We start from the raw sequence: 14,373 nt of genomic DNA, 5'->3' as shown, positions 1-14,373 counted from the left end.
GTTAATGCTGTCCCCATTGGAGTTACTTAATTTCTCTTCCCTGCATTCTCCTCCTGGCTCTTCTTTGTCTCAGGACAGCAGATGTGGCAGGGCTGGGTGTCTCCTAATGTCACTTGTGTGACCCCCCCCACTCCGCTCTGGTGAGACCCCACCTGGAGTACTGCATCCAGCTCTGGAGCCACTATTACAAGAAGGATGTGGAGATGCTGGAGTGTGTCCAGAGCAGGGCCAGGAGGATGCTCAGAGGGCTGGAGCACCTCTGCTGTGAGCACAGACTGAAAGAGTTGGGGCTGTGCAATCTGCAGAAGAGGAGGTTCCCAGGTGACCTTCTTGTGGCCTTCCAGCATCTGAAGGGGGCTACAAAAAAGCTGGGGAGGGACTTTTGAGGCTGTCAGGGAGTGACAGGACTGGGAGGAATGGAGCAAAGCTGGAGGTGGGGAGAGGAGGCTGGAGGTGAGGAGGAAGTTGTTGAGCAGGAGAGTGGTGAGAGGCTGGACTGGGTTGCCCAGGGAGGTGGTTGAGGCTCCATCCCTGCAGATGTTTAAGGCCAGGCTGGATGAGGCTGCTCTAGGGAAGGGTGTCCCTGCCCATGGCAGGGAGGTTGGAACTGGCTGATCCTTGTGGTCCCTTCCAACTCTGACTGATTCTAAGATTCTACATGATGCTGGAGAGAGTGGCAAGGGCCAGCTCCTGGAGTTCCCATGTTGCTTTTGAAGGCAGCTGCAGGCAGGTAGCCAAAAGGGAAGAGGAAGCCACTGCCAGTGCTCCTGGTCTGTCAGCTGTCCCCAGTGCCAGGGTCAAGAGCAGGGTGGTGCATCCCTCACTGCTGGGTGCTCACCCAAGAAGCACCCAATGGCACCAAGCAGCCCCGGCCAAGGCAGCAAAAACTCTGTGGTCCTTTGGGCTCCCTGCTGTCCAGGCTTTCAGCAAGATCAGAGCAAGTGGGATTTAAGACTTTGAAAAGCACCTTTGATAGTGAGAGGGCTCCCAGTGCTGATGCTTTCAACTCAGCCCTGCACAGGGTGCAACAGGGACTGTTCCAGACTCAGCCACTGCCAGTGGCTAGATGCTGGAGGAGGGGTGTAAAAGTTAACTTTCCCTTGCTGCCTCGGGGATGCAATGGTTTTTTGCTAACTGATTATTAGAATGGCTTTGTGAACAAGATATGAGGGCAGGAGTGGGTGGAAGCTGCATTTCATGGTCATCTTCAAACTCTGCAGCTCTTTTCACTGGAACTCCAGAGCAGCACATAAGGTCTCACAGAATGATAGGGGCTGGAAGAGACCTCAGGAGTTCATCTGTCATAGAATCAACCAGGTTGGAAGAGACCTCCAAGATCATCCAGCCCAACCTAGTGCAATTGCACTCTGCCAGAGCAGGTCTCCTACTCTCTGAGCATGAGCAGATGTAGCTGGAAGGGAGGATGTTATAGTATGGCTGCTGCAAATTTCCCATCACAGTGGTAGCTGTGGCATAGGCTGTGAAGCAAGACACCAGCTTTGCTTTTCCCTAGGGTAGAGGGCTGCAATGGGAGCAGGAGCAGGCAGCCCAGTAGACAATTCTGGTGCATCCCTTCATGCATCAGACCTTCGCCAGCTGTTCGTGTCTCTGAGTGGGCAGTGGCCCTTCCCCAGTGTTTTCTGGGGACTGAGGAGCCTCTGGACCCAGAGCTGCTTGGTTCAGCTGCAATCTCCAGCCAGGCTCTGCCCTGAGAGATGCCTGGAGTCTCCCCAGCCCCTGAGGAGGTGGCAGGGGAAGAAGAGGAGGTGTGGGTTGGGAAGTGGAGCATCTCTGAGCAGCATGTTTCCCTCCTCCCCTTTCATCTCCCAGGCACGAAGCTGGCAGCTATTAACTCCTGTGAAGTGCACCTTGTTGAGGATGCTCAGGGGATGGGCATGCTCTGGTGACAAGACCTACACACGTGTGTGTGCATCCTCTGCTAGTGCCGCCGAGCTGTCTGGCCACCTCTCCTGCTTCTCTGCCTGGGAAAGGAGTAGGGCAGGAGCGTGGGCAGCTCCACTCGTGCTGGCTTGGCTTTGCAGCACACCTCTTAGAAGCCCAGAAGGCTCCCAAGGGAGAGACTCTCCCCAACCACCTCTGCTAGCTTGCGTTAGGCAGCAGCCAAGCGTTGAAGGCTTCGGGGGACACCAGGCTTGTAAGTGGACAGCGGTGGCTTCTCCGCAGTGGCTCTGCTACCCGGGGGAGGTGGCTCAGGTGTGCTGGAGTGTGCCTGGGCGTGCAGTCTGTGTGCGTGCTGGCAGGGGTGCAGAGGGCACTGCCTGCCCGGCAGCAGGCTCTGGGCCGTGTGGCAGCACTGGGTGTGCTGTCTCCAGGAGCCTGCCTCATCCGTGCACTGCGGGTCTGGGGGGTGCACCGTGCCCCCGAGGGGAGCAGGCAGGGGGGCTGGTCTGTGAGTGGGGCGGGACAATGCCTTTGCCTCGGTGCGTGTGCCAGTCTGTGTGTCTGTGGGGTGCTTTGGTCTGCTGTGGTCTGTCCTAGGGTGCAGCAGAACAGCCAGGGCTGTGTGTGATGATGAGGCTGGGCAAGCCCTGTGGGCATCTCTTGCTTTTTTAGGTAAACAAATCCCAGTTAAACCCCACAACTGAACTTCACAGCAGCCTCTGGGTATTAATGCAGGGCTTTCTGCTGCTTTCTGAGGCCAGGTGGTAGTTCCTGCTGGCAGAAACCTCAGCAAGGCTCTTTTTTTTCAGCAGCAAACCCCAATTTCCAGCTTGGGGGAGATTTCTGTGATCATGAGAGGTGGAGCTTTCTGGGTAGACCACAAGCAAGGTTGCAGTGCTCTGGGGAAGGAGGGTGACTGCTTGGGTGAAAACACCTTTGTCTATGCAAAATCTACCCTGTGCTCCATCTCCTGACCTGGGCTGGCCTTGTGCTTACTTCCCTTTTGAGCCTATTTTCTTGCCCTTGAGCAGGCAGCGGTGCCAAGAGCTGTGGGCTCATTGCTATGGCACAGCTCACTGGGGATGCTGTTGCCCCGGCAATGGCTTGAACAACAGGGAGAGCATCTTCCGTGGGCCACAGGCAGATGTGTGATCCCTTAGGGAAGGCTGCAGGACTCCTACTGCAACATCAGCAATGTCTGCCGATGGACAGCGTGGGGTGGGCACAGTCTGTGAAGTTTGACCTTCTCTTGCTGTGCTGTGTCTGTGTTCCAGCCACACAATGTATCCTGCATGGCTCTTCTTGTGGCTGTTCTCTGCTCTCTGCAGGTCTCTGGTGCAGGGTGTGTGCCTGTGGCCTCCTCGCATGGAGAATGACAGCCAAGAGGAATGGTCTACACAGTTCAGCAGCCAGCCCCCACCCCTGCCCACCCACCCGTGTTCGAGTGGAAGGTGACGTGGAGAGGCCAGGGCTCAGCACCACGAGGTCAGGCTGGTCCCTGGTCTGGCTGAGGGAGGCAGTGGTAGGGCAGGGGAGGGCCAGCTTGGTGTGTCTGCTGAAATGGGCAGGGCTGTGGTGCCAAGCCTCAGCTGCCTGTGACCTTCAGTTCTTCTGGCTGCAGACAGTGCCACAACAGTGCAGTGTGGCTCTGACCCCCCACTTTTTCCCGCTGCAGGACTGGCTCGCCCCAAGATGCCACCTCCTCAGAGCTGCAGAGAGGAGCTCCCCTGGATGGTGGGGAGCAGCTGGCTGCTTCTGCTCCCCGAGGCAGGCAAACCTTGGCCAGGTACCTGTGTGTGCTGCTGGCCTGGGGTGAGGCTTGAGCCTGCTGCGTCTGGCTTGCACACTGAGGACTTGCCTAGGGTCAGGATCGCTTTCTGCTGGAGGACATTCAGGGATTGCAGGGATCAGCATCTGGGAACGATGTTCTAGGTGCCCTGAGGCCCGTGGGTGCTATGTGGGAAGGAATGGCTCTGTCACCTATGGGGCCACAGCAAAGCTCAGGAACAACTTGCCCTTGCAGGCAGCTTCACTCTGCTTCAGTCACCCACACATTCTTCCTGTCCCCGTGGGAATGGCAGCAGGACTGGGGAAGGAGCTGAGGGACTTGGTGAGGGTGGGCTGTCTTGCTGGTGTTATTGCTGCAGGGCAGGGGGAAAAGGAAACAGTTGGGCTTGAGAGGGAGATGTGACAACTTTAATTAGGGGTGTAACTTCTCTGCCTTTGCTTTCTTGCTCTGCAGACACCTCCTGACTCTGCCTCTCTCCCCTGTCCAGGGTAGTCCGACTGGTGCTGGTGCTGAGGGACTGGGCCAGCAGGAGCTTGCAGGAGGAGCAGCAAAGGCCCGACCCCTTCCTCCAGCGCTTCCAGGGCCCCGAGCTCCAGACAGTGTCGGTGGATGCTGGCAATGACCTAGAGGATGAAAACAAGGAGAAACCCAAAAAGTAGGGTCCCTTTCCTGTGTTTCCAGCCATCCCTAGCTGGAGATCAGCTGTGCGTGGTGCTTGGGGGCTCCCAGCAGTGAGAGCTAAGGGAGGTAGATGGGAAAGTAGGATGCAGTGGTGGGAAGGGTCCTTCTCGGCTTGTCTGGCTCCTGTCCTCGCAGCCAGCCTGATTTTCCGAGCTGTTGTACAGACACACGGGACCTGGTAGGCTGTCCCTGTGGAAAAGACGTGGCCCGTCCCTCATCCCTGGGGTGTTCTGTGCCTCGGTCCATGCCCCGGTAGGAGAAAGGCACAGCGCATGGGTTGTGCGGGCTGGCAGACCCCCCGGTGTCCTGTAAACAGGCACACCCTCCGCTTGTGCCCATGAGGAACTGGGGCCAAGCCTAGGGATGCGAGGTCCGCACCCAGGAGACCGCAGCGAGCACAAGCGCAAAGGATTTGCCGGTCTCATTCATCATCTGCGGGATGAAAGGAGCTGAAGGGAGTGTGTTTGCTGCCCGTGCCCCACCCCCGCCAGGAGCAGACACAGTGTCAGCAGCTCTCTGAAAGGGCTCTTTCAAATCCATCCCTTTCATCTCCTCAGCCCAGGCTCCTGGTGAAAAGCAATAACCTGGCTTTTCTTCTGCTGGCTAATTAAAGGGCAAAGCTCAGGGACTACTCTAGACCCTAACATTGTAGATGGTAATTAAACCACCAAGAAAGAATTGTTTTCTGTAGGAGAAAAATATCTGAGCCTCGTATCTGGGTCTTTACCAGTCACGGCAAAAAGAAATGTTCTCCCTGCATAGTTAAGGGGAGCTTGTTAATTATCAGAGGCAGCTGCGGGCTGCTGCTTGAGAGGGCTGCGTGCTGCCAGGAGGCTCCTGGGGGAGGGTGGCAACTTCTGCTGTTCTCCAGATCCTCAGCTTCTCACGTAGAGGAACCCCAAGTGTGGTAACTCCAAGCATGAGCTGCCGTTCACAGCCACGGGAGCCTCCATGGTTGCAAACTTGGGTGCAAAGCCTTTGGCAAGAGGCAGATGATTATTCTCTCCTCGTGGTTTAACCCAGAGCCCTGGTTTTCCACTTCTGGCCCCACTGTCGCTGGCAGTGACTCTGGGCCGCTGCTGTGGGCAGCACTGGTGATGTACAGCTGAAAGTGCTGCTGTCACTAGCAGGGTTACTGTGGTGGCTGGTGCTGGTGGCTGGCTGCAGGTAAATCCGTGCTTCCATGTCTCGGGGCTGCATGTCCCAGGGAGCAGAGTCCCTTTCTCAAACCATGGAAGCTGCACCTCCTGAGCAAAGGCTGAGCACTTTCGTGGGCAATGGGAGTATTGCTTGGCTGTGGCTGTACCCAGAGTGAATGTGAAGGACAGCTGCTGGCCTTGTGCTGAGTGCCAGCCCTCATGCTCTGGGCACTGCGGGTGCTGCTGCCTGTGCCACTGGGGAAGCAGCTTCAAGGCAGAGGTTTTGCTTTTGAAGTTGTCACAGCGGTGTGGGCACAGGGAATCTGTTGGCAGGTGGGTTGTTTTTTTCCTATCACTGGAGAGTTTTGCATGTTCAAAAGCTGGAGGGGAGGGAAGGAGGGAGGGGGAGAGGGAGCTTTGCCTTACCAGGCTGCGGCAGCTAAAACCTATCAGCCCAGCTGCAGAGTTTCTCTCCCTTGGCTTCTCCAGTGAGATCTGGTGACTAGAGCACACACATGCCTTATCTCCAGAGTCCCAAGATGAGCAGGATTGAACACTTGGGAGCAGTTCAAAGGCTGGACCCAGAGGCTGAGCAGAGACTGCAGGCAGCTGCAACCAGCATGGTGCTGGCAGCCTTGCAGTGCCAGCTGCCTCCTGGGTCGCTGCTCTGGGGCTTGGATGTCCTCTCCTGGCACTCCTACTTATCTACAGCACAATTCCCTTCTTGGTCTAATTAATCTTTTCTTCAGATCTGTCTGGCACCAACCCATACCTCATCTAGGAGAGGCAACGTCATGTAACAAGAAGTTTTCTGATCACCCTCTTCCATATATGTTTCTGGCTGTGCCACTGGGCTGCTGTGTGCATGTAGAGCACCTGCTTTGCCTTATGGTCCTGCAGGTTTCTCTTTTGGTACATCACCAAGCTCAGTTTTGGGGACAAAGGAGCTTAAGCAGTGCTGGACATTTTGCTCAGCACTGCTGGATTGGTTCTAGTTTGCAGACAGGCACTCAAGCTGCAGCTCTGTTTGAACCAGTCTAGTGCAGAAGGTGAAGGACTCAGATGTTTGCTTCCAGCCCTGTTTTCTACATTTACATTGCCAGCTCTGGCTTCTTTTTACTTTTCCAGGAAGAAATGGCAAATCTTTGTGGTAGACCCTGCAGGGGACTGGTATTACCACTGGCTGGCTGTCATTACAGTTCCTGTGCTCTATAACTGGTGCCTGCTCATAGCCAGGTGAGCTGGAAGGTCGTAGCATCCTCTAATTCTCCTGTTCACTTGGTTGTTGTGGCTCAGCCAGGACCAGACAACTGACACTGCTGGTGCTGGGGCGAGTGGGAACCCAAAGGGAAGGAAGCCCTTTGCTATCACTGTGACTTCTGCTGTGCAGGGGCAGAGCAGAAGACATCCTCTGGCCCGGCTCAGAAAGGACCATGACTTTGGAGTGAAGCTGCAAGGTGCATTTGGGAAGTAGTTTCAAGGCATCATTTCACCTAGGTTAAGAGAGGGCAGATTTTTCAGGGAGTGGGTTTTTAATTTCTAGGAGGATCAAGTGGCCAGCCTCTGATGCAGAGTTAGCAGTCTCAGAACCAGCCTCGAGTCAGCTGCAATAGTTGGAGATGTTACAGAGATTTGTTGGTCTCACCACACTATTTCTTTCAAGAACAGACTGGATGAGGCACTCAGTGCCATGGTCTGGTTGACTGGCTAGGGCTGGGTGCTAGGTTGGACTGGATGATCTTGGAGGTCTCTTCCAACCTGGTTGATTATATGATTCTATGATTACCTCCCTCCAGGGCTTGCTTCAGTGACCTGCAGAAGGCCTACGTTGTCCTCTGGCTGGTGTTGGACTACATCTCTGACACCATCTACCTTGGGGACATAGTGATCCGCCTGCACACAGGTAAGCAGAAGCAGCATCCTGGCTTCTGGCTGCTTTGCTTTAATTCACCAAAAGTGGAGGTGAACTGGAAGGGAGAGGCCTTATCTGCAGCTCTCTTAGGAGGAGGGTTTTGTCTACCTTGACACTTGCTAGTAAGAAGCAGCCTACAGAGCAAGAATCTAATTAAAAGATCTAAGAAATGGAGTAAGTTCCTGAATGAAAGATTAATCATCCCAGCTTTCAACTTCACCTCTGAATAACTGTACAAAATTACCTGCATTACTATTAGCATTCAGGCACATTTGAAGCTCTGTAGCTCTGATTATGCACCAGTTCAGCTAATGAATTATCTACACGGAGAAATGGTAGAATTTAATGTTCTTGGGATGTGGCAGGTGGCTTTACTGCTGGAACTGCAATAATTGATGATCTGGAGGATGGGAACCTTTGTGTCTCCATTTCTTCATGGCAATAGACTAAATCAGTGCTAGTCTCAGGTGACTTTTGCCAGATACAGGTCCCGAGTGATAAGAGAAGTTCATAAACTGGGTATCACAGTATCACACAGTATCACACAGTATCACAGTATCATCAGGGTTGGAAGAGACCTCACAGATCATCAAGTCCAACACTTTACCACACAGCTCAAGGCCAGACCATGGCACCAAGTGCCACATCCAACCTTGCCTTGAACAGCTCCAGGGACGGCAACTCCACCACCTCCCCGGGCAGCCCATTCCAGTGTCCAATGACTCTCTCAGGGAAGAACTTTCTCCTCACCTCCAGCCTAAATCTCCCCTGGTGCAGCCTGAGGCTGTGTCCTCTTGTTCTGGTGCTGGCCACCTGAGAGAAGAAAGCAACCTCCTCCTGGCCACAACCACCCCTCAGGTAGTTGTAGACAGCAATAAGGTCTGCCCTGAGCCTCCTCTTCTCCAGGCTAACCAATCCCAGCTCCCTCAGCCTCTCCTCTCAGGTGGAACTGGTGCTGTTTGGATGACCCTGTGCACACGTGTGCGTGGCGTGCCATAAAACTGATTAGGTGGTGTTGGGTAATAGGTTGGACTCGATGATCTCGAAGGTCTTTTCCAACCTGGTTAATTCTGTGAAAAGGTTTCTCAGAAGTGCCTCCAAAAGCCTGTAGAAGACTTGGGCATAACCCAAGGCAATCCTATCGGTTGCTTCTCTGTTAGGTTTCCTGGAGCAGGGTCTCCTGGTTAAGGACCTGAAGAAGTTACGGGATAACTACATCTACACCTTACAGTTCAAGCTGGATGCTCTCTCCATCCTGCCCACAGACCTGGCCTACTTTGCTGTGGGACTGCACCGCCCCGAAGTGCGTTTCAACAGGCTGCTGCACTTCTCCCGCATGTTTGAGTTCTTTGATAGGACTGAGACCAGAACCAGCCACCCCAACGTCTTCCGCATCAGCAACTTGGTTCTCTACATCCTCATCATCATCCACTGGAATGCATGCATTTATTATGCCATCTCCAAAGCCATAGGCTTTGGAACGGACACCTGGGTCTATCCCAATGTCACAGACCCTGAGTTCGGCTATCTGAGCAGGGAGTATGTCTATTGTCTCTACTGGTCGACGCTGACTTTGACTACCATTGGAGAGACTCCCCCCCCGGTGCGTGATGAAGAGTACCTCTTTGTGATCTTTGATTTCCTCGTCGGCGTCCTCATCTTTGCCACCATCGTGGGGAACGTGGGATCCATGATATCCAACATGAATGCTACCAGGGCAGAGTTCCAGGCCAAAATCGATGCCATCAAGCACTACATGCAGTTCCGCAAGGTGAGCAAAGACATGGAAACCAAAGTCATCAAGTGGTTTGACTACCTGTGGACCAACAAGAAGGCAGTAGATGAACGGGAAGTCCTCAAGAATCTCCCTGATAAGTTAAGGGCAGAGATTGCCATCAACGTTCACCTGGAGACGCTGAAGAAGGTAAGGATTTTCCAGGACTGCGAGGCAGGTCTGCTGGTGGAGCTGGTGCTGAAGCTTCGCCCTCAGGTGTTCAGCCCAGGGGATTACATTTGCCGCAAGGGGGACATTGGGAAGGAGATGTACATCATCAAGGAAGGGAAGCTGGCCGTGGTGGCCGACGATGGGACGACACAGTATGCTCTGCTCACGGCAGGAGGCTGCTTTGGGGAGATCAGCATCCTCAACATTAAAGGGAGCAAAATGGGCAACAGGCGCACCGCCAACATCCGCAGCTTGGGCTACTCTGATCTGTTCTGCCTGTCGAAGGAAGATCTTATGGAAGCAGTCACGGAGTATCCTGATGCCAAAAGGGTCTTGGAGGAGCGTGGCCGGGAGATCCTCATCAAGGAAGGGCTGCTGGATGAGTCGGCTGCAGAGGCTAGCACTGAGGGGAAGAGCGTGGAGGAGAGGCTGGACAGGCTGGCCTTGAACCTAGACACGCTGCACAGCCGCCTGGGCTGGCTCCTGACAGAGCACAATGATGCCCAGATGAAACTCAAGCAGCGCATCACTGCTTTGGAGTCCCAGATGAGGCAGCAGGACCTGGAGGACTTCTTCTCTGACAGCTCAGATAGTCTGCTTGAGGATGAGGAGAAAGTTTTACCTAGAGGGGCTCAATGAGGGGATGCAGAGGTCAGTTAGATGACGTCTGGCCTTGTGCTCAGGTGGTGTTTGCTATTTCACAGGGCAGATCCTGTGGCTGCCTTGCCAGGGACTTCTCTCAGGTCCTCAGCATTGCTGCAGCCACTGCCTTCACGGCAGCTCCTGAGATGGCTCCACATCAGATGATCGTCCTAGCTCCTTCTTCTGGACTGTCCCTTCCCTTGTGGCCTTGATCTGAGTCCTTGGACTTGGGTCACTAAAAAGAGGAGAATGGATAATGCCACTGCTAACATTTCCTTTCAGCTTCTCAAAAAGGTCTGTGCTCATCACACCTTCTTGCACCTGTTTGCCTTAATAGAAGTTGAGCATGAATCTTGCATGTAGGGGCACCTGGACACGCTGACCTCTCATGTGTGTTGAGGACATGCAGAGTCACAGCAGGCAGAGTGCTGTGTACCACCAGGTGCCATGTACCACCTACCCCTTCATACAGAGACGAGAAGGGAGATAGGCTTTGGAAGATGCCACTTTGCTTGCAGGTAATAAAACCACCCCACCAAGAAAGAACAAAACACAGACTAGATACTTACAAACGACCCTTGGGTTCAGCCTTTGTAACTCAGTGGACACCCAGTCTTACCTGCAAGATACCAAAGCTGGTCTACGACAGCCCAGCCTGTGCTTCTTTTGTCTGCAAATGGAGAGGCTAGTCTGGGTCACTGTCACTACCTGGGTCGTCTCCACCACCTGCACTGAGGCTGAACATCTAGCTGGAAAGGCTGCTGCCCTCCTCCTTGCTTTTTCTTTCCCATTCTGCTATTCTTGGTGCTGTCAAATGATACTTGGCTGTCAAATGATACTTGGCATGGGTGGCTCAGTGCACCAAGCACCCCACCTTCCTGGGAGGCTGTGTTCCCAAGTCTTCCTGCTATGTAAGCAGTATGATCTCCGTTTGGGCTGTGGATCACAGTATCACAGTATCACCAAGGTTGGAAGAGACCTCACAGATCATCAAGTCCAACCCTTTACCACAGTGCCCAAGGCTAGACCATGGCACCAAGTGCCACATCCAACCTTGCCTTGAACTGCCCCAGGGACGACGACTCCACCACCTCCCCAGGCAGCCCATTCCAGTGTCCAATGACTCTCTCAGGGAAGAACTTTCTCCTCACCTCGAGCCGAAATTTCCCCTGGCGCAGCCTGAGGCTGTGTCCTCTTGTTCTGGTGCTGGCCACCTGAGAGAAGAGAGCAACCTCCTCCTGGCCACAACCACCCTTCAGGTAGTTGTAGACAGCAATAAGGTCACCCCTGAGCCTCCTCTTCTCCAGGCTAACCAATCCCAGCTCCCTCAGCCTCTCCTCGTAGGGCTGTGCTCGAGGCCTCTCCCCAGCCTCGTCGCCCTTCTCTGGACACGCTCAAGCATCTCAGTGTCCTTCCTAAACTGGGGGATGTCTCTGATGACAAGCCCAAAACACAGGTGAAGCCTGTGGCTTATTGGCCTGGCAGCACCTGTTGTCCTGTGTGCAGAGGGAAGACAGTAGCTGTCTCTCTCTTCTGTCTGATGATGGCCAGATGTGCCAGGAAGGGTTTGACTGAAATGACATATCTCAAAGCAACAAAACAGTGATGGGACCCAGCTGTGCCCATGTTTGCTTTGCTGTGGGTAGCTCAGACAGAGTGCAAAACACATTTATTCTCTTAAGCAGGAGGTTTCCTTGTACACAGTGGGAGTCTTGGGGCTTTGCAGGCCAGTTGCCTTCTGGAGGAGAGATAAGTGGCAGAACCAAGGGGACACATGTGCAAGGCTGAAAACGTGGCAGCATCATGTGCACCAGCAAAGCTCTGCCAGGCTGAGCTACAGCCCTGCAGGCTCCATGGTGTGAGCAGCTTGTTGGTGAGAGATGCAGTGCAGGGAAGGCCATCCAAACAAGCTGCAAGCAACCACAACCTCATCACCACCAGCAGCCATGCCGCCAGTGCTTCATGGTGCTGTGCAGGGGGTGGGCCTGGGGAGTGCAACCTCATTTCTTGCTTCTGTTGTGTAGCTTTCCCTGACCCACATCCAGGCTTCTGGGACCTCCTGCTTCTGTCCACTGGATCCATGGCGTGGGCTGGGGCTGGTTTGCAAGAAGAACATTGAGTGGAGAAGGCAGTTTTGGAGAAATTAATTTTCTGGGTCAAATTCAGCCAACAGTTTGACTAAAATCATGGAATCACAGGATGTCAGGGGCTGGAAGGGACCTTGAAAGCTCATCTGGTCCAGCCCCCCTGCCAGAGCAGCATCACCCAGAGCAGATCACACTGGAACACATCCAGATGGTTCTGGAATATCTCCAGAGTGGGAGACTCCACAACCTCCCTGGGCAGCCTGTGCCAGTGCTCTGTCAGCCTCACAGTGAAAAAAATCCTCCTCAGGTTCACATGGAGCCTCCTATGCCTCAACTTCCACCTTTTGGCCCTTGTCCTGTCACTGGGCACCACCGAGAAGAGGCTGGCTCCATCCTGCTGGCACTCACCTCTTCCATGTTTATAAAGGTGAATGAGATGACACGTGGGGAGGTGTCAGTCCTGAAATGCTCAAGGTGGGAAACCTGAGGTGGGAGAAGCTGTCCTTGCTTTTCCCTCCAGTGCAGTGCCTCTCTTCATTTTGTATTGGCATCTTCCAGTGGCCTTGCTCTTGGGGACTGGCAGGGGAGGGAAGGTGAAGTGACCAGGATTACAATGTAGGGCAAGAGAACAACTTCTTTTGGTCATCTCTACATTAAATGGTAGGATTTCTGGTTTGTTGTGGTTTGGGTTTCCTCCCCGCAGCCCTTTCCCGTCCAGGCTTTGCAGCTGCTCTCAGCCTGCGGTGGGCAGGGCGGCTCGGCCAGCCCAGCTCGGCCGGGCAGCAGCGGCTGGCTGGCAGGCGCCGGGCGGGCACCCCCGGCCGCTGCCGTGCCCTTGGGCTGCGGCGAGAGAGCCAGGAGAGGGAGCTGCGAACCGCGGGACGGCAGCGCCGGCAGCCGCCGCTCCGCCTGCGTCTCTGCCGCCCGCAGCCTGCCCGCACCGCGGAGCTGCCGGAGGGTGGAGCGGCCCCTCCGTGGGCTCGCAGCCGCTCGCCGCTGTGGGGAGCCGAGCGCTGGGCAATGCACTGCCGAGCGCATCCCGATGGAGCTGTGTGGTAGCTCCTTGGGGGGCGAGCTGGGCGCTCTTCTATCATTTGGCCCTTCCCAGTGCCCTTTCTCCTGCCTCACGCCGCTAATCCGCGCCCCTGTTCGCGGGCGGTGGGCTGAGAGCCCACAGGCTTTGCGGCTCCGCGGCTGTGGGGCAGGGCTGGCCGGGGGCTGCGGCTGGGCTCCTGCCGGGCGCTGGGGACATGGCAGCTCCTGCCTGCTGGCTGGGCAGCAATTGAGGGCACATCCGCGTTTGTTCCAGGGCAGAGGGAGGGAAAACGATCGACCAAAAAGCCCCAAACCCAACCCCTAAAAAAAAACCACTTCCCAAAACAAAAGGCAAAAAAGAACAAAAAAGGCAAAAGAGAAGAGGAAGAAGAAGAAGAAGAGGAAGAAGAGGAAGAAGAGGAGGAAGAGAAGAGGAAGAAGGAGAAGGAGAAGGAGAAGAGGAGGAGGAAGAAGGAGAAGCAGAAGAGGAGGAGGAAGAAGGAGAAGAAGAAGAAGAAGAAGAAGAAGAAGAAGAAGAAGAAGAAGAAGAAGAAGAAGAAGAAGAAGAAGAAGAAGAGGAGGAGGAAGAAGAAGAAGAAGAGGAGGAGGAAGAAGAAGAAGAAGAGGAGGAGGAAGAAGAAGAAGAAGAGGAGGAGGAAGAAGAGGAAGAGGAAGAAGGAGAAGAGGAGGAGGAAGAGGAGGAGGAAAAAGGAGAAGGAGAAGAAGAAGAGGAAGAAGAAGAGGAAGAAGAAGAGGAGGAAGAAGAAGAAGAAGAGGAAGAAGAAGAGGAAGAAGAGGAGGAGGAAGAAGAATAAGAGGAAGAATAAGAGGAAGAAGAAGAAGAAGAAGAAGAAGAAGAGGAGGAGGAGGAGGAAGAAGAGGAAGAAGAGGAAGAAGGAGAAGAAGAAGCAGAAGAAGAAAGTGGCACAAATGCACTCTCACTCCACATTTTAATCCAAGTTAATAATCCACTTGAGAAACTGTAAGCCTCCAGGCAAGTTGCCCCAGAGGATAGCCTTGGGAACTTGGAGCAGATCCTGCCTGTTTCCCCAGGGCAGCAGGCCAGGAAGTCCTCGACTGCTGAACTGCTTGGCAGGCCTGCTCGTGGATGAGATTAGCAGCAGCTCCACGGCTTCGTTTCAGTGTGCAGGATGGGCAGATGTTGGAGCGAGGCACACAACGGCACAGCTGCATTTGTGGACTGCCTAAATTCCTGGCAGAGTGGACGTGGAGCACAGCAG

At 54.4% G+C, this 14,373-nt stretch overlaps 1 protein-coding gene across 1 annotated transcript; it reads left to right on the top strand.

Moving 5' to 3' along the window:
- The first annotated feature begins 3,106 nt into the window (after positions 1-3,106).
- Positions 3,107-10,561, top strand: CNGA2 (cyclic nucleotide gated channel subunit alpha 2). Its single transcript, XM_064158928.1, has 7 exons — positions 3,107-3,120; positions 3,231-3,353; positions 3,578-3,688; positions 4,179-4,346; positions 6,640-6,747; positions 7,308-7,414; positions 8,584-10,561. The coding sequence occupies exons 1-7, from the start codon at positions 3,107-3,109 to the stop codon at positions 10,005-10,007; spliced, it is 2,055 nt and encodes a 684-aa protein (XP_064014998.1). The 3' UTR covers positions 10,008-10,561.
- Positions 10,562-14,373: the final 3,812 nt, after the last annotated feature.

The sequence above is a fragment of the Pogoniulus pusillus genome, chromosome 19, assembly GCF_015220805.1.
Source record: "Pogoniulus pusillus isolate bPogPus1 chromosome 19, bPogPus1.pri, whole genome shotgun sequence".
In the NCBI taxonomy this organism is placed as follows: Eukaryota; Metazoa; Chordata; class Aves; order Piciformes; family Lybiidae; genus Pogoniulus; species Pogoniulus pusillus.
Note: the sequence above shows the minus strand (reverse complement) of the source record. Positions and strands in the feature narration are given on the sequence as shown.

Bases quoted from the DNA above. Each gene is read 5' to 3' on its own strand.
- CNGA2 (XM_064158928.1), top strand. The intron at 4,347-6,639 runs GTAGGGTCCCTT...TTACTTTTCCAG, and splicing joins AACAAGGAGAAACCCAAAAA to GAAGAAATGGCAAATCTTTG. The intron at 7,415-8,583 runs GTAAGCAGAAGC...CTTCTCTGTTAG, and splicing joins AGTGATCCGCCTGCACACAG to GTTTCCTGGAGCAGGGTCTC.